At 37.4% G+C, this 18,567-nt stretch overlaps 5 protein-coding genes across 10 annotated transcripts; 3 read left to right on the plus strand and 2 right to left on the minus strand.

Moving 5' to 3' along the window:
- Nucleotides 1-22: 22 nt before the first annotated feature.
- Nucleotides 23-4,887, plus strand: LOC103320203 (casein kinase 1-like protein 4). 5 transcript variants are annotated; one of them, XM_089047081.1, is made up of 17 exons: nucleotides 105-357; nucleotides 494-534; nucleotides 942-1,011; nucleotides 1,118-1,266; nucleotides 1,543-1,638; nucleotides 1,750-1,820; nucleotides 2,181-2,242; nucleotides 2,322-2,385; nucleotides 2,552-2,636; nucleotides 2,724-2,850; nucleotides 3,028-3,110; nucleotides 3,291-3,372; nucleotides 3,575-3,711; nucleotides 3,883-4,053; nucleotides 4,177-4,361; nucleotides 4,499-4,605; nucleotides 4,724-4,887. In XM_089047081.1, exons 1-14 carry the CDS (start codon nucleotides 282-284, stop codon nucleotides 4,048-4,050), a joined length of 1,311 nt encoding a protein of 436 aa, XP_088903207.1. In that variant the 5' UTR covers nucleotides 105-281; the 3' UTR covers nucleotides 4,051-4,053; nucleotides 4,177-4,361; nucleotides 4,499-4,605; nucleotides 4,724-4,887. The 5 variants fall into 5 exon arrangements, with proteins under 5 accessions (XP_088903206.1, XP_088903209.1, XP_088903207.1 ...); XM_089047080.1 differs by having other exon boundaries at nucleotides 23-357; nucleotides 4,177-4,605; XM_089047083.1 differs by having other exon boundaries at nucleotides 104-357; nucleotides 4,151-4,605.
- A 139-nt stretch (nucleotides 4,888-5,026) lies between these two features.
- Nucleotides 5,027-9,092, plus strand: LOC103320205 (phosphoinositide binding protein). Its single transcript, XM_089047085.1, has 9 exons — nucleotides 5,027-5,944; nucleotides 6,054-6,355; nucleotides 6,540-6,590; nucleotides 7,376-7,447; nucleotides 7,522-7,909; nucleotides 8,106-8,261; nucleotides 8,381-8,430; nucleotides 8,524-8,581; nucleotides 8,667-9,092. Coding segments are annotated over exons 1-9 (1,269 nt in total). The 5' UTR covers nucleotides 5,027-5,943; the 3' UTR covers nucleotides 8,858-9,092.
- On the minus strand, nucleotides 8,863-12,504 carry LOC103320204 (putative lactoylglutathione lyase, chloroplastic). Of its 2 annotated transcripts, XM_008221846.3 has the most exons (9): nucleotides 12,290-12,504; nucleotides 11,533-11,737; nucleotides 11,320-11,444; nucleotides 11,129-11,193; nucleotides 10,751-10,963; nucleotides 10,589-10,636; nucleotides 9,697-9,804; nucleotides 9,450-9,590; nucleotides 8,863-9,200 (listed from the first exon to the last, which is right to left on the minus strand). In XM_008221846.3, exons 1-9 carry the CDS (start codon nucleotides 12,429-12,431, stop codon nucleotides 9,159-9,161), a joined length of 1,089 nt encoding a protein of 362 aa, XP_008220068.2. In that variant the 5' UTR covers nucleotides 12,432-12,504; the 3' UTR covers nucleotides 8,863-9,158. The 2 variants fall into 2 exon arrangements, with proteins under 2 accessions (XP_008220068.2, XP_088903212.1); XM_089047086.1 differs by lacking the exon at nucleotides 11,533-11,737 and having other exon boundaries at nucleotides 12,290-12,430.
- A 2,526-nt stretch (nucleotides 12,505-15,030) lies between these two features.
- On the plus strand, nucleotides 15,031-16,380 carry TIP4;1 (tonoplast intrinsic protein 4;1). The gene is made up of 3 exons (XM_089047087.1): nucleotides 15,031-15,375; nucleotides 15,519-15,757; nucleotides 15,866-16,380. Exons 1-3 carry the CDS (start codon nucleotides 15,249-15,251, stop codon nucleotides 16,247-16,249), a joined length of 750 nt encoding a protein of 249 aa, XP_088903213.1. The 5' UTR covers nucleotides 15,031-15,248; the 3' UTR covers nucleotides 16,250-16,380.
- Nucleotides 16,381-16,463: 83 nt separating this feature from the next.
- On the minus strand, nucleotides 16,464-17,939 carry LOC103320207 (protein JINGUBANG-like). Its single transcript, XM_008221849.3, has one exon. The coding sequence runs from the start codon at nucleotides 17,935-17,937 to the stop codon at nucleotides 16,576-16,578; it is 1,362 nt and encodes a 453-aa protein (XP_008220071.3). The 5' UTR covers nucleotides 17,938-17,939; the 3' UTR covers nucleotides 16,464-16,575.
- Between the last annotated feature and the right edge of the window lie 628 nt (nucleotides 17,940-18,567).

Raw genomic sequence — 18,567 nt, forward strand, 5'->3', positions numbered from 1 at the left:
TTTTGAAAATTTTAATTCGCGCCCCACATTCCTAGATCGGAAATTACCATATTCGCCCAACTCTTTTTTATTTTCGGTTTTTAGATCCCTGTCTCCATCATCTGTGGCCGCCATCCAAGTCCTCGTTTCTGCTTTCAACCTCTCCCTCCCTCCCTAAAATTCCCAAAACGCATCCGGCCAAATCGTTCTCTCTGCTATTCGATCGAAGCCTCACCCTAAAAACCCTAGATTTCTCTCTTCCATCCACGAATTCAATCAGTTCTAGAGAGATTAGGGTTTTTATGGAGAGGATCGTCGCAGAGAAGTACAAGTTAGGTCGCAAAATTGGGAGCGGCTCATTCGGCGAATTGTACCTCGGTCTGTGAATCATTCGATTAGCTCTTCTTCATTTTATCTATATTTTGCTTTTATCTTTCATCTCCTCATCATGATCACGATTACCATTGATGCTGATTTTTTTAAAATTGTTATTATTATTTTTTTGGTGTTTCAGCAACTCATATTGAGACTGGCGAGAATTTGGCAGCGAAAATTGTAAGTCTCGATTCAATCCTCTTCATGTTTCAGATTTTATCAATAGTTTGAGTTTTTGTTTCCGCATAAAATAATTTTCAGAAATAAATTGACCCTGCGCCCTTTGTGGATAAATGGCCTGGTTTTGAGCTCATCAAATTACAGTTCACTTGATTGTTAGTGGAATATTTAGGTGCATGCGGGCGAGTGCGTGTTAGGAGCTTATCTTAGATCTCGATAATAATAAGAAATTCATTTGTGTTAAATTCAATGTGATAATTTTGTCAGAAGTTTTATCATGGCAATGAGCCTTGGGTTCAGAATGGTGGGTTTTTCAAGGGAAAACATGTTCTGGTTTTCCATGTTCTCATTTTGGCAGACGAATAGTATGATGTACAAGTAATTGATTGTAATTTTTTCATTGCCAGGAAAATAACAAGACAAAACATCCGCAACTGTTGTATGAAGCCAAGCTTTATAAAACTCTACAGGGAGGAAGTAAGGATTGAATATCAGTAGTTTTGTTTTGAACTACGTGCTCTCATAAGTTATCACCTTGGATCTTGTTTTCACTTATTGATGGCTTGAGTTTGTCACTCTTCAGGTGGTATTGCAGGCATAAAATGGGCAGGATTTGATAGGGACGATAATGTTCTCATCATTGACTTACTGGGACCGAGTCTCGAGGACCTCTTTGTGTACTGTGGGAGGAAGTTTTCACTGAAAACAGTCTTAATGTTGGCTGACCAGATGGTAAGGGGTTGATTTTGACGACTTGTTATTTTTGAAGCCTCAAGTTGTCGATGTGAGAAGATTTTATTTCGTTTTTGTGTTCCTGTGCTTAAGGTTTTTATGGATTGTTTTCATAAATTCTCTTTATATTCTTCCTTCAGTTGCAACTAAATGGGGACTCACCTTTTAAGACTTCACTTGAGATTTTTACTTTATCTTCTCCTAGAGTATCTACTTGCTAAGTGCCAAATTGTTTGCATAGTGGTAACTTTGATTCTTTTGTTCATTCAATTCTAGATTACAAGAATAGAGTATGTGCATTCTAAAGGGTTTTTGCATAGAGACATCAAACCCGACAACTTCCTCATGGGTCTCGGCAGGAAAGCAAATCAGGTAATGTTAAAGCATTACGCTTTCACATCTAACTTGTAGGAACAATATAGAATTTAGGATTTTCTGTTGTTTGTCAATTTTTTTAATCACCGTTGGGTACTCATTCATCAGGTTTACATTATTGATTTTGGACTTGCAAAAAGATTTCGGGACCAAAATACAAACCGGCACATTCCGTACAGGTAAAGTTTGATAATCTGTTCCATGTTTAATATCTGGGGGGATTTATTTTTCTTGAATGGGCTCTTCCTGTTCTGGCAATTTTTTTGCTTTTGAGTCTGCGCTGTTTACAGTGATATGCATCATGTAAATACAACTTTAGCCACATAATCTGAGATTATGTAAAGAATTCCTTTTGTCGATATTTGACTGATTCAATTATAAGCTGGCAAGTTTCTTTGTTTGAATAACAAGATACAATTCTATGAAAATGCATCTCTGAATTGTTTATTCACCAACAGTCTAGCATAATTTTTCTACTTTGTTTATTCAATACCCATGTTTGGCTTAGTGTTTCTATTTTCCTTTATGAAATCATACAGAGAAAACAAAAGCTTAACAGGAACTGCACGTTATGCTAGTTGCAATACCCATTTGGGAATTGGTAAGTAGAGAGGTACTTAAGTCTGTTGTTCTATATGGTTGGCTGTCTGCTTCCTCATTCTGTTGTTTCATTGTTTTAGATCAGAGTCGTCGGGATGATTTGGAGTCACTTGGCTATGTTCTTCTGTACTTCTTAAGAGGAAGGTATGTAGTATAGTCAATACCACATTTCAGAAGAGAATTTCCACTGGAGTTCCAGTTAGAATTTTTTTCATTTTGATGACTTGTATGGTTTGCACAATGTTTTGACCAGATAATGAAGTACTATATTATTTCATGGCCTGACTGACTGATTGGTTTCTGCATTTAGCCTTCCTTGGCAGGGTCTTAAAGCTGCAACGAAGAAGCAAAAATATGATAAGATTTGTGAGAAGAAGCTATCAACTCCCATTGAGGTACGTGCCACTTTCCATTAGGTGATAGTTTTGCATCTTGTGAATTGGGGGGATCATAACGAACTGATTGTGAAATCTGTTTTCAAGGTCCTATGTAAGTCTCATCCTGTGGAGTTTGCATCCTACTTCCATTATTGCCACTCTTTAACATTTGATCAACGCCCGGATTATGCATTCTTGAAGCGCCTGTTTCGTGACTTATTCAGCCGTGAAGGTATGATATTTATTTCACACTTTTCACCATATTCTATATCCTACAAAATTAATTGGGTGTTAAAAATGCAACCTACATCATCTGGCAAGTTGATGCTTCTCACAAATGAGCTTTTTCTTCATGGAAAACTTTGATCATATATTTTGGTGTTTATAAATTATCTTCCTTGTTTTGCAGGGTATGATTTTGACTATGTATTTGACTGGACAATTCTAAAATACCATCAGGCACAACAGACAAGGACCCAGGGTCAATCATCTGTTAGTATCTTCGTGAATTTTCTTTTATTACCATCTCCTATTAATTGCTTCTAGAATTTAAAGCATGGGACCATGTTCTGTTTCTTTTATGTATTTAATTTTGCTTCAAGTCTGTTTTGTATTTAAGTACTGATATATTCAATCTTACATTTTTTTTTTTTCTCTTCAAACTTTATCTAGGGTGTTCAGCCAGCTGTAGTGACTAATGGTCGAGCAGCGGCTAGCAGTCGACCAGTGCCTATGGATGCGATGAGACTTAAAGGTAAGGTCCAGAACTCCAGTTTGCTCTTGATTTCCAGGGTAGTTAGTGAACCAAATCTTGATGAGATTGGCCTTAAATAAGTGTATTAAGAAAGCATTTGGTATCTCAGAGCCTTGCTTGCATTACTAGAGAAGTCTGATCATATATAAAATGTTGGTTTACTGACTATTCTCAGTTCTTACGTTTTATTTATGGATTTCAGGAGTTAATGATGTTTCTGGATCAGCTGAGGTCGCAGACCGTAGACGGTCGAGTAATCTTGCTCATCCAGATGTTCATATGCAATTTAGATCATCAACTGCGCAGAATTTAGGTGCTAATGATCTGGTTGAAAAACATGTATGTAACCTGAAATGTAAATCATATCATGGTTTGTTTGCGTATTTATCAAGGATCTACTCTTTTTTGCATGGAAGATGTTCTCATCTGTTGCACGTTATGTTGTAATCCTGTGTTGTGAATACTGTACTGGGTGAATGTAGATCATGACTTTTTTTGTAATTGGTACAGAATGTGAGCAATGTGCCGATGCCATCTTCTACGTATGCTCTCAGAAAAAATTATAAAAAACCAGAGGGGCCGGCTGAAAATGCAAACTTAGGTCGTGGAGTTGGGAACCAAAATGGTGCTTCAAGCAGTTGGATGCCATCAATAAACCAGGTTTCTTCCTCAAAGTAATAGGTATGCAGTTTTCTATTGCATAAAACTATCTTTTATGTGCTTAAGTTTTGTATCATATGGAATATAATTGCTCAAAACCTGCATGGTTGTTTACAAGATATTCAGCCTTGGTTTGTTTTTCAGCTACAGATCTGAAGGAGATTACTCAAAGCATGCATCTTGCTGTAGCAAATGTCATGAAGTTTGGATTGCTTTCGTTCTTCCATGTCAGATGTCATAACGTATGAGAAAAATGTGACTGGAAAAGCATGAACACACTGGATGCGCTTGAAGCTCACCTCCGAAGCTTGGACTTTTCGCGTGCATAGGTGGCAAAAATGACTAAGCCCATATCATGTTGTGTGGATGATGTGTAAAGTGTAGCATCCATTATTCTGATAATAGATGATAATTTTTTTCTTCAGTGCTATTTGGTTGTTTTGACCATGTATTTCATTCAATTCAGGATTGAGTTGCTTTCTGTTCTTATTGCTGTATCTTTTTCGGATCAAAGCCCTGGATGTTCACCCAGGCTCTTCAGAATCTGGAAAAAGAGTAAAACTAGTATTTCAGGTATCAACTATATTGATCTCTTCTCAAGGCGTTTCTATGTGGAAAAATGTTAACTTATGGACTTCTTTTGCTTGATTTCTACACAAGTGCTCATTGATGCTATTTTTCTTTGCTTCAGATCTTGATATGAGATGTTATAGAGGATGAATGGGACAACTTCATTGGCTGTCTCGATGTCGATTTGAAGAGGGTATTAGAGATCCTTCTATCGGTTGTTAAATTCTTTTGAGTTTTGTATTTAAAAGCTTTAATAATCCATGATTTGAAGCAGGGTTGGAGTCACTTGATTATGATTTTTGTACTTCTAATTACGGAATCCTATCCCTCAGATTCCTGCCAATCTTTTTCTGCGTCTCTCCTCCTCCTCCTCCTCCTTTGCTTCTTGTTCTACACTTGTATCTTATTAATAGCTAATTTTTGACTTGTATAGGTTGGAAATTGCAAGTATGAATCAACCTCGTAAAGCACAGAGGTTAGGGGGTGATTTAAATTAAGAAAAGTTATGCAAATCAGAAAATTTTACGATAAAAATAAATAATCGATTGGGACCTCAGAAATTGTTGGTGCTCTCTCTCACTCTCAATTAAAACCCATGATTTAGGCTCCAAGCAATGATGAAAGTCGTACCGTACCCTCAGCTGGGTGCGTGGGTCTTCAAACAATTAAGTTATGTCACCACTAACCATGCCGCTGTCTGTAGTGAGATTATATTCTAGGGGCTGTTGGTGGGCCCAGGGTGCTTGCCTCAAAGTTTGTCCTTTGTTTTTTTCTTTTCAAAATTTTATTCTGACCTACAGTAAAAGTTACGAGTGAAAGAAAGTGAAAAGAGATCAGCTTTAGACAGAAGTTACTTTAAACCTCGATGCGGGACACATTTGCAGAATTTCTCTCCTCAATCTAGATAAGAAACTGAGGACGAAGATAATCAATGGAAGCATCATTTACTTTCTTAAACCTGGGGTAAATGATCCTAGGGTTACGATCCAGAACCAGAAGGCAATGTGATGTAAAGGGCCCCTCAGAATAATTTTGCTTTATTAAATTAAGCTTTGATAATGGTGGTGTCAAAAGGAACCTTAGCCTGGTAATCATGAACAGGCCGCTGAAAAAATGGGGTCTTTACCCATAAATGCATAAAGCACACACAAGCGAGTGTGAGGAGGAAAAGAAAAGGCAACAATTTTATGATGGGGACAAAGTTTTAAAATTAAATAAAAATAAAAATAAAAAAACCATGCAGCGCACTTTTGCAACCTTGTTAAATAGGCACTGTATTGTACCCCTGCTCTTCAATCTTCATCATCTCATTCCTCATTTCCACCATTGGGCTTCAAAAAAAGTAAGCAAGAACCCAAAAAAGAAGAAAACTAGACTGATTTTTTTGGCTTGGCTCTTAACTCTCTAACTCTCTGAGTTTGTATGTGTGTGTTTTTTTCATGGTGTTTTAGTGAGCTCTTGCGGTTTGAAATGCCCAACAACACAGGGGATGCATGGGGGGCTAGAGGACATAGACGAAAATGGTGGCATGACTTGGGCAGGCGAGGCTTGTGCCCCGCCACCGGAAACTCCAACGGAGTCCATGGAGTTTCTGGCCAGATCATGGAGCCTCTCTGCCATGGAGCTCTCCAAAGCTCTTTCCCACACTCATGTTAATGTTGCTTCCAAAAATCTTGACAACAACAAGTCTGCCTTCACTTCTTCTGATGGTGTTGGTTCGCATGATACAGTTTCCATGCGTTTAGGAGAGCCTGTAAGTTAATTTAGTTTCCTACTTAACAAGTTAACAAAGATATTAGAATTTATTTATATGTCCAATAAGTGTTTTATGTCTGACTATAAGAAAATCTTTATTTTATTTTTTGGTATATTTTTGGGTTTTCTTTAATGGGGTTATATGTTTGTGTGTTTGCTATGATCCAATACGGCTACTTCAGCCAAGTGGGGGTAGCCCTCCAATTTCACCCAGAGACAGTGAAGAAATGAAGGTACTCTCTCTCTCTCTCTCTCTCTCTCTCTCTCTCTCTCCCCCATTTTCTTCCATGCCTGCACCCTAGGTTTAGTCAGTAGCAACAAACTCATCTTTTAAAAAGAGGTATTCATTTAGAAAAATAGGTTTTACCATACGAGAATCACAATATCTAAATCTACACCATAACAGTTAATAATTTTGTTTTTAAAAGCCTTTTAAAATTGCCAAATAACCATTTGGCAAACAGGTCGATTATTTCAGAGCGTTCTGTCATTGTTGTAGGTCCTTCACTTTCATTACATCGATGTGGTATATATATATATATATATATATATATATATATATTAAATATTAGGGTTAATTTAGAGATCTCATTGGTGGTCAAAATTCTAAAGTTTCTAATCTAAGAAAAAATATTTTAGCCCCCTTTGGTTGAAATTCACCTTTTTTTTTCTTTTCAATTTACTGAAAAAACCCATTACCATTTCTGCTTGGTTGGTCTGTGATTTTATTATATTTAATTTTGATAGTGTAGGATCACCATGATGTTTTATGTGCACGAGCGCGTGATTCTAAACTAAGTCTATAATTGCTTACCAACTTTTTTGTCATTTATACTTGATTACGAAAAGATAACTTTTCCCAATAAAATATATACAGAAGCAGAATAAAAACAATCAACTGGATATTGATTTAGTGGTATTTTTCCTCGATAATGTTGAGAGAGAGGTCCCAACTTCGAATCTTCTCCCTCAACACAAGTAGAGACATGAACTTTTTACAGCTGGTTAATATATGCAGGAGTTATTTTTACTGCATCAAGCACTCCACCCAGATTTCCTTTCCACTCAACAGCAATTGCTCAATAATGGGGTAATTCAATTCACTTTTCACCAATCAACCTTATCATTGTGATTTCTCAATTCCTCATTGTTGTTTCTCCGCAGCTATACAAGAGCATTTTGCGAGGGAAAACAATGGGAAGGTGGTTGAAAGATCAAAAGGAGAGGAAGAAGCAGGAACTCAGAACCCAAAATGCTCAGCTGCATGCAGCTGTTTCTGTGGCTGGGGTTGCTGCTGCTGTAGCAGCAGTTGCAGCTTCAACTGCGTTGCCTGAAACTTCAGCTGCCCACCAGAAAGCGCCACTAATATCGGAGCTGAGGACTGAAACATCAGCTGCACTAGCATCTGCAGCTGCTCTTGTAGCGTCGCGTTGCATTGAGATTGCGGAGGAAATGGGAGCTGATCATGACCACATTCTATCAGTTGTCAACTCTGCAGTAAATGCAAGGACGAATGGAGATATCATGACCTTAACTGCTGGAGCAGCTACAGGTATCACTAAGCCTCTACAAAGCTGTACTAAATTCCATCATTTTAGAACAAAAATCCTTGGCTCAACAATTTTCCCCAAAATTTCAAACCAAACAAACTCAACACTCAAACCACAATAAAGCTAATCACAAACTAGTTTAAAACATATTGACACCACAAGTTTTGGATCGACTTTATTCTGATCCATGATTTACAGCTTTACGAGGAGCTGCTACACTTAAGGTAAGGCTGCAAAAGGAGTATGGAGGCACGAACTTGGTTCTGGCTGACGAAAAACTTGAAGGAAAAGAATCAAATTCAGCACTGAACTTTGTCACTAGAGGAGGTGAACTCCTCAAACGTACAAGGAAAGGTAAACAAAGGACATTACCAAGATACATTCATGCAGCAATAGTTAATTAAGCTAACTGAATTCATGGATAAATTCGATGGCTAATGTGAAACTCACAGTAATGTAACTTTTGCATGCAGGTGATCTCCACTGGAAGCGAGTTTCTTTCAACATTAATTCAAATGGGCAGGTAAACAAGCCAACGATTCAAAAATTTGAATAAGAAAAAAAACACACTAAAATCAATGAATGAATTCGATCAGCTTACTTCGAATGATAACAGGTTGTAGCCAAAATGAAAAGCAAGCACATGGCGGGAACATTTACGAAAAAGAAGAAATGTAAGAACATTCTCATACCCATAACAAATATTTCACGTTGACTTCTGCCCCTGTCAACAGTGATGCCGCACTGTGATGCATGCAGGTGTAGTCTCTGGAGTCTACTGTGACATCCCAGCCTGGCCGGGAAGGGAGAGGGAAGATGGAAGCAAACCAAGGGCATACTTTGGGATAAAAACAGCTGAAAGGACAATAGAATTTGAATGCAAGAGTAAAGGTGACAAACATATGTGGACTGAGGGGATCCACCATATGTTGAATTTCATGCCAACATAACACAATTCCAAGGAAGGTTAAAATTTGGATTGATGTAAAATTGAATTGTTAGATTTTTCACAACAATCAATGTGCAGCAACCATCTCAAAATCTTAGCTCTACATATCGTTGGGCAAGGATGGCACTTATAACAGATGTTACAGTCTTGTACAGAGTGCTATATCTACAAGTTTGATTTGGGTATGTTCTCTCAGGGACTGCTTCAAGATAAATAAAATTGGCAGGTTAGAATAATCTACAGTCAAAATTGTTACAAATCTTCCCATGGACTCAATTTAGAGTCTTTGGTGATGCTTTTAGTCACTCCAATTCCTTCATAAAATCAACATTATCAACAAAGACCTGCAGGATGGCGAGGGGCGAAAATTAAAGTCATTGAATTAAAATTGTAAATCAATAAAATTAACGAATATGATAAATTTCATGCATAAAAGGAACAAAATATTCCATAAGAACACCAAGGTGTCATCAATTTTAAATTTTTGCACCCTAACTGGTACCAGAACTACCAACTAAGAAAATAGAACAATTACTATAAGGAAATGCAATGAAACCAACTTTCACTTATGGAAGGCCGTAAACAGATCATACCGATTTCCAGCCATCAGGGTCAAGGCAAGCAGTTATCTTTGTGTTGATACCTGGCAAAGGCCCAGGTTCAAGAACAATCTTCCCTCCATAGAGTTTGATTGCTTCTGCACTCTTGTAAACATCATCTGTGCCTATTGCGATCTGTTAAAATTAGGGATTCAGTCTTCTCAGTATAAAAGCACAGAATTTATATAACTTATATACAATGCATAGTAAAATACGTTGTAAGAAAAATAATATCATATACCTGTGCATAACCATTTCCTTTGTCATAATCTGTGATCCCATAGTTGTACGTCAGTTCAAGCACTGGATTCTTATCTTCAGGACCATAGCCCATCAGGGCATATGTATACTAGTAAACAGACAGAACCAAATATCAGGTAGAGTAGCAAAATCCAGACAATGTTGAGCAATAGTTTTCAATTTAATTACATATGTTAAAAGGAAATAGATGGAGGTTGGGGGAGGCTAAAGCACAGAGAGCTTTCACAAAAAGTTATTTCTCGGGTTAGCATGGATAAGAATAAAGTTGTTAGTAAGCAAAAATATGTTAGCCCAGCAGCTAGATTTATTAATGATATAGTGCCAGGATTCTGATTGATGGGGAACACATTTCAACACTCCCCAGTAGAAGGTTCAAAATCACATTCCAGCATGCGCCTGTGCTCATGCATTTCTACCTTTTTGTGCAACAAAATTAAAAAACATGATCAGATAGTAGTTACATAGGCAATGCTAAACCCACAGAGCACCTGCTTCAACTAGACAAAAGGCAAGTGTATGGGATACCTTCCTGCACAGCTACTGCCTTACGCCCAAATCCAGGAAGAAAGAAGAAATGGGCATAAAAAGAAAAACCCATTACAACAAAGACCTTCAAATACAAGCCATATGTATGAAAACTACATTATTCAGCAAGATCCTCATATTCATAGAGATATAAACCAAATTATACTCCTACACACCACATAAATGCGAAAATAGCAATGGCATGTTTTGGTCACAATTTCTATAATGGTCATGCAGTATTTAAAAAAATGTGTGGTGTATAGAGATTAACATGAGCATCATTATTTCAAACTATCCACAAGTATCGGGGAAGTTATCAGTGGGTGGTAAGTGTGAAGTCAAGTCACCTTGTACTCAGGATAATCTCTCTTGCGAAGAAGTTCCATCCCAAAAGCCTTCAAGTTAAAGAAACACAACGTTAAAAGCTAAATGAAGCTTACATCTATAAAAGCCTAACCAGGATCAGATATTATTAAGTTTAATAAAGAAATTCATTTAACACATCTTACCTTCTTATAAAACTTAATAGCGCAGTCAAGATCGCCTACACGAAGCATCACTTGACATAAGGGCTCAGGTGAAGGCCCTCTCTCCAAAAGCTCAAACGTATAGCCATCAGGATCCTCAACAAAAGCAATTATTGTACTGCCACCTTTAGCAGGGCCAGGTTCCCTGGTAACTTTCCCTCCCTTTGCCTTTATCAGTTCCACTGATTTGCTGACCTACATAAAATCGTATAACCTATGTAAGTCCAAAATTTTTGGCATATAAAACATTATGGATAAGACATAAAAATGTTAGAGATAATAATGCTCTGGAATTGCTGAAGAGGATGGATGTTATAGAAAGGAAAAAAACTACATCTATATTAAGAAATAGCAACTTACATCTTCAACATCAATACCAAAATGGCCAAAACCAGTCCCAATGTTGTACTTGTCTACTCCATAATCTATAAGAAAAATACGATCGAATTTCACAATACGAAAGCAACTGAATGGTATTAAAAAAAATACTTGTACTAAACAAAAAAATACGCTTGAAATCATACAGAGTTACATATACAAAAATGACTTACTGTATGTAAGTTCAACAACAAAATTGGAATCTTCCGGCCCATATCCGAGAAAAGCATTTGAATATTGCTCCTCTGGTATGTCACGCCTTCTTAACAGCTTCATCCCCAAACATTCGGTATAGAATCTGCACCTCAAAAGGAATAATCAGCTATCTATATATGATGAACAATGCATTGTTGAAGCAGTATGCCTGTTACTAAATAGACACGTACTTTATAGTCTTGTTCAAGTCCCCAACACGATAGACAACATGAAGCATTCTTCGTTTGTCATTTTTTACCCACTCCAAAGCATTTTCCTTGGTGATAGCGGTGCCTGCTTGTGCCAAATTTGCAACTGGGGCAGCCTCTAGTGTGTTTCTCTCTCCTCTTAGCAACTCAGATGCTTTTGCACCTAATAGTTGTGACTGAGGTAGAGCTAGAGAACCACCCCGAATCCACAAGCGCAAGGCATATTAAATCCAAATTATGGGTTCTTTTTAATCAAAAATTAAATTAACTAAACTGAGTGCCTACAAATGCTTGCTAAGGTTCTTCATGTGATTAGAAAGTAGACAACAATAAGGAAAATTGATTAATTTTTGTAAGGTGAAGATCATTCTTTTATTTATAGCAACTTAATTTCAGGTCATGTGTCAAAACTCAAGCCTCCATATAATTTGAATTTTTCATAATTTCTCTATTTACAAAAGCAAAACTGCAAACTTTCAGCCAGAGATAACCAAATTCCCATTGCATTACAAGAAAAATTGAAGCAAAAGAAAACAACCAAATTTCAACTCTTATATATCGTACACTATATTCAACCCAAACTTAGCATAATGCATATACATTGCACATTTGAGTATAAACTAAAACAACCCAAAAAATCAGTAACTCAAAATAAGAACAAAATGAAACATGGGTTTTTCAAATTTTGTGTTTCCAATGGGAACAAAGTGCAAAACAATGATGATAAGGGAGGAATTACCAGAGCCGAGGTGAAAGAGAGCGAGCCTTCGAGATGTACAATATGAAGAAGCAGAATTTCTCACATCACAAAACCTCAAGGAGGGCGGTGGTGGAGCAAGAGAAGGTCTTAAGAGATTCAGGGTAGCCGATAAAGATGACATTTTGGTTATCTTTTCTAGTTTCCACCACACTGCTACTGCAACGTGTGTCCCTCTGTGTTTCGCTCACTCTGAGCTTTTGCTCTCTGTGTTGTTATCTGCATGTTGATATATGCGTGCGCGGGTAAATGGGCCTTGCATGTAGCATTTGGGCTTGTCATGACCAATTTGTTTTCACAGGCCTGGCTTGTCGTATAGCGTGAATGAGTTTGGGTTGGACAGAGGCTTATGGCCCGAGCTTCTATTCTCCTATCACATCTTTCATTTCGTAATGACGGGTACATTGTCTCAACTAATTGGCTTAATTCACATTTTATTTGCTTACATACATCTTAATTGTTAAATTATTATACTGCCTCGACCAGCCAGCGCAGCTAGTGTACCTGGAACGTGCAAAAATTTCTCTAACACTTCTACATGTATAACTCTTGAATTGGAGTTGCGAGTGACAAATTATTTTCTGGTACATTCTTATGAGGAAAATAAAATTATTTTCTGGTATACATCATCATGCACGTTTGACGTAAGGAAATTTGTATTTGGCATAATCAATCACAAATAAAAGTCAATAGTTTTGCCTCCTGGGTTACTTTGTTAAATATTTATTCTTACTGACCCACTTTCAAAGTCATCATTATACAACACTAATTCCGAGTTTGGGGGTTAATTAAGAATTATGCAATAAACAACATTAGCCTCTTCGCATGTGCTTTCGGTCTTGCGAGAGGTTTTTTTAAAAATTTATTTTAGAATTAAAAAAATAATGAGTATCCATAAAAATAGAATCCATTATCTTATTTTTCTTTTAATTTTAATTTTTGTTTAATATGAAAAAGTGTGAATTTATTATATTATCCTCATTTAATAAATAATTTCAACTCTTAATATTCGCATTAACCAAGAAAGCATTTTATGATATTTTGAATGTTTCATCATTCTCTGTCTTTTACTTTATATATATAGATGATCATCGTAGTCGCAAAAAATGAAGATATATCTTTCACTTTCAAGCTCCCATATGCAGACCTGTTTGTTAGTGATCCATCAATATCATCGAAAAAGAAAATTCAATAAAAAGTTTTTGCAGGCCTGTTAGTTAGTCGAATCAAATTTATGGTTCTAAATAAAGATTAAAAGGTCAATATGCATTGGTTTTGGTAGGCAAAAGAAACAATAATTTTAAGTCCAATTCTCAACCTCATCATGGTTTCCCACGGTACCTGGATATATATGATATTCGTCATGTTCTTGTTGTTGGATCCGTTTTATGGATAAACATTGAGAGGTAGGCAGATGATGGGCATGGCATCGATGAACCCTAATAATTCATTACATTATTAGGCATGGTGGTCCCTTTAATTTTGCCATCACTATGTGCTCACTGCACGATTATTTCCAAACTCACACATGGTATATATGGTACGTGCACTTAAAAGAGTTAGGTTGGCAAATGCTTGACATGTTCTCAAAAACCTCAACTATATAATTTATACCCAAAAAGAAACCAAAAACAAAATAAAAAAGTTATTACGGTTGAGAGTGCTGTAAATTCCACGTCACGAAATTGAAGTCTCGCTTAACAGTTTAAATGATTTTAAACCCCTCTATTCACCGTTAACTGATTTTGAATTGGATGCTCACACACAGTAATCGCCTTATTCTTGTGTGTAATTATGGATTTACATCTCCATTAAAAAAAAAGATTAAAAGTGGAGAGGAAGCAAGTACGTAGTGGATGCCAATACTTGTTGGAGGAGAAGAGTGGATTCATGATGAACTAAGAGACAAAATGTTGAGTTCCATTTGAGTAAACTTTTGGCTTTTGCAACAAAATAATATAATGAAAAAAAAGATTGATAAAGACTTCTAGTTCGGTATTCAGATTTTATACCATGAAGACGACTTTTACTTTAGCATTCAGATTTGGACATGGAGAGGCAGCTAAGTCATCATCTTCATCACAACCCAACAAAACAAACATGCTTGCTTATCTTAAATTAATATTGGATTTTCATATAATAAAATCCTCCTTCAAACGTTTACTTTCGATCAATAATTGAAATTTGTACTATTTAAATATCCATTGGATATAAACTATATTAAAGAAAAGGAAATGCATTATGCATCTGCCCAATTGAAATTAAAAAACAAAAACAAAGACAAGGGAAATGCGTATGGACACAAAAGTTGTACACTCAGAGAACAACATTCATTAGAATATGACAATAATTCTTTATGAATCAATCAATCGCAAACTTGCTAGCATGCTCAGCTTTTGTGATGATATGATATGCATTGCTCTTTTTTTTTTTTATGATAATTTATATGAGGTTCGTGTTTCATATATTTTTGAATCTACGGCTTTTAAGTTATTTGAAAATGAACCGACAATTTATCAGTAGTTAGTAACATACATCATTTTATACCTTTCGTTTTATGTATTACCTAAAAAAATTTGATTTTGTTTCACAGTTTCCTCTTCGATCTTCATGCCGAACATCAAATCCTGATCATGGATAACGTCTAAAGCACTCAATAATATTATTGGACCCAACTTGTCATTTGTATATATATTGTCATGTGCTCAGTTAATGCCTGCCCAATTCAAATCCACCATGGCACAGAGTCATACATTGACAGATGATAATGGCAAAAGAGCAAATACACCTCAAGTCAAGGGGTTTAGCTGTAAAAGGATATCACAATATCATTGCTTATAAATACCAAACATTGTCATTGTGCTCTAGAAACTGCAAAGCGCAGAGACCCTCAACCTCAAGGCAAGGCTTAGACCACTCGATCATAGGATACTAGGACAAAATGGCGAAAATAGCCTTGGGAACCATCTGTGAGGCTGCCCTGCCAGAATTATGGAGAGCCCTCGTGGTTGAGTTCATCACCACCTTCCTCTTTGTCTTTGCTGGTGTTGGATCAGCCATGGCTACTGGTAATTCATAATTTTATTTATTTATTTTATTTCATTACATTTGTACTGTTTGTCATTAATGTATCTGTCGTTTATATATAATTGGTAGTCCCATTTGTGTATATACGGTAACTTTAACGTACGGTGTTGCGTTTGGTTGGTAGATAAGCTAGACGCAGATGCATTAGTCTCGTTGTTTGCCATAGCTGTGACACATGCACTAGTTGTGGCCGTCATGATATCCGCCGGCCACATTTCCGGCGGTCACCTTAACCCGGCTGTCACCCTCGGCCTCCTCGTTGGCGGTCACATTACCGTCTTCCGATCCCTACTCTATTGGATCGATCAATTGTTAGCAGCCGCCGCAGCTTGTTACCTGCTAGAGTACCTCACTGGTGGATTGGTAAGTCACAAATTATTAATGCGACATTATTTTTCGGAATATCATTTATTTATTTATTTATAAGGTCATGTTATTTGTCACCTAATTTAATTGTTAATGTTTTGGCAGACTACACCAATTCATTCGCTCGCAAGTGGGGTGGGATACTTACAAGGTGTGATATGGGAGATTATCCTCACATTCTCCTTGCTCTTCACAGTCTATGCTACAATTGTGGACCCCAAGAAAGGAGCTCTTAACGGTTTGGGCCCCACACTCACTGGATTTGTGGTGGGGGCCAACATCCTAGCTGGTGGGGCCTTCTCAGGGGCTTCAATGAACCCAGCGAGGTCCTTTGGTCCGGCTTTGGTGAGCTGGAACTGGACTGATCACTGGGTTTACTGGGTTGGGCCCCTCATTGGTGGTGGGCTTGCTGGGTTCATCTATGAAAACTTCTTCATTTTCAGACCAACAACTCATCTCCCCATTCCCACCGAGGAAGAGGCTTTTTGATTCTTGTGGTGTCAAATTAAACTCTACTTTGGCGAAATTCTAATTCTGCCATATTTTTATTTTTATTTTTTTGTCGAAAATAAGAATTCGAATACAAAGACTTTAAGTACAGGAGTAACTGCTTGAAATTAGCATTTTGCAGCTTTGTTTGGTATGCCATTTATTGTATATTGGTCCTACAAAATATAACAAAATCCACAATCCAATACATAGGAGGATATTGACATTTTTATAGTTCAAGGAAATAAAAAGGTTGTGGCTACAAAAATTAAATAAGCTCTCAGGGAGAAATTATTATTTTTATGATACATCTGCTAGAGAAAATTTTACCTTTGAAGCAGCTTCCTCTCAACCCATGAAGGAGACAACACAGGGCTAGTCTCATAATCCCTAACCTTAGTCCTGGAAAAACTCCTCTTCATATAACTGAACCCCATCTTCTCTTCTGGTGACACCTTGACCTTCCAAACCTTAAAACTCTGGTCCAAACTTGCACTATAAACCAGAAACCCCTTCACAACTTTGTCCATCTCCAAACAAGCAGCCAAACACCTCACAGGCCCTCTGTGCCCATTCAGCACAGCCAAACACTCATGGAAACAGCTCCCTTCCTCTCTCCTCCAAACCCTAATGGTTGTATCCTCTGACCCACTAAATATCAACCTCTCCACAGCCACTAGGCAGAGCACTGCAAAATTGTGACCCTGTAAAAACCCACCATGGTTAAATCTATAGGTTATTTTCTCCTTCTCCCAGAAATTAATTGTTCCATCTGAAGAACCAGAGTAAAGGAAACAATTGGAGTTGAATGATGAAGTGCTTAGGGCCAATGCATATATAGGGTAGTTTTGGAAATTCAGAGTCATGATGAGAGTGTGAGAGTTTTCACTAAATACCCTTCTCCAAATCTTCACTGACCCATCTGAGGAGCAAGTGAAAACGCAGCCATCATCTTGCTTCACCAAAATTGCGTTGACATTGTGTTCATGTGCCACAAATGAATCCACACAGTTTTTGGTTAAGACCCTCCAGGCTTTGACTGTTTTGTCAAATGAGCCAGTGTATAGCAGGCCTTCTGCATGATAATATGCCAAGCAGGAAACACATTCTTTGTGTTTTTGGGTGTTGGTTTTTGAAAACAAAGAAAATGAGCTTTTTTTGGGGATGGAGGAGACCTTTTTGGACCTGAAATTGTCTGGGACTTTGAAGTTCCATATTCTGATTTTGTGATCCTTGTGTGTGGTGAAAAGAATGTCACCATAAGCCAAAGTGCTTCTTACTTCACCTGAAGTTGCCTTGATGCAACCGTATTCTATGTAGTCCGGCTGCCTCCATACGCGAATTCGGGTGCTCTTGGAGCCGGTGAAGACTAGCCCCTGCTGCCTTGAAATGGCAATGGAGTAGATGATGCCTTCGCGGCGATGCAGCGAGGCAATGCAGTGGTAAAGAAGCGAAGGGGATGGGGTTTGGAGAGGGGAGAGGGTCCATGGGGACTCTGGGCTTGGGGGTGGCAATGGCATTGTGGTGTGGGGGCTGGAAGGCATTGAAGGGCTGTTGCTATCTTCTTGGTCACAGATGATAGCTTCTTCTTGTTGATCAATATTATTACTTCCCTCCATTGCATTATCTCTCTCTACATATATGAAGCTAACGAGGGATTTCTTGGGATATTTCAAGTCCAATTCCATGGCTTGAAGGTGTTTAGAAGGAGCTTGTGGGGCTAGCTAGAGATATATAAAGATCAGAAGGGTGATATATGTATTTATGAAGAACATCTTGAAGTAGCTTGGATACATAAATTTCCTATACATATAGCATGCAGTTCAATTCAATATGTTAGGTACGTAGGTTCCATACTTTGGAAGTTTTTTTAGGCCTTTCCTCTTCCAACCCCTCCTTCCTTTAGCCAATGAACATTAATTTGGGTTAGAAGACTTGAGACACAAATATTTAGAGCACCCATATCAACCCATCCATAAAAGTTGCTGGTTCGTTTTGATATATTAATCTCCATACATATAATTTGGTGTAGGGGGAATTATATTGCAGCAATAAACAGATGGAGACATTAACTGAGAGGATGAGGGGGTGGAGTTGTGATTAATGTGGTGTATTTAATCTCCATCCACAAGTAATAAATCCCCAAACATTGCCATAGAGAAAAAGCAAGCTTGTCAATCAAATACAGCAATGGTATATAGGAAGACAATTAATCTTTTCATTTTATTTTTTATTTATAATATTCATTAATACGATTCAAAGTAGCTTAACTTGGATCAATGTCACGTCTAGAGTAAAATCTCGAATCCGGTGTGTGA

Source organism: Prunus mume, linkage group LG2, assembly GCF_029339155.1.
Source record: "Prunus mume cultivar Tortuosa linkage group LG2, ASM2933915v1, whole genome shotgun sequence".
Classification (NCBI taxonomy): Eukaryota; Viridiplantae; Streptophyta; class Magnoliopsida; order Rosales; family Rosaceae; genus Prunus; species Prunus mume.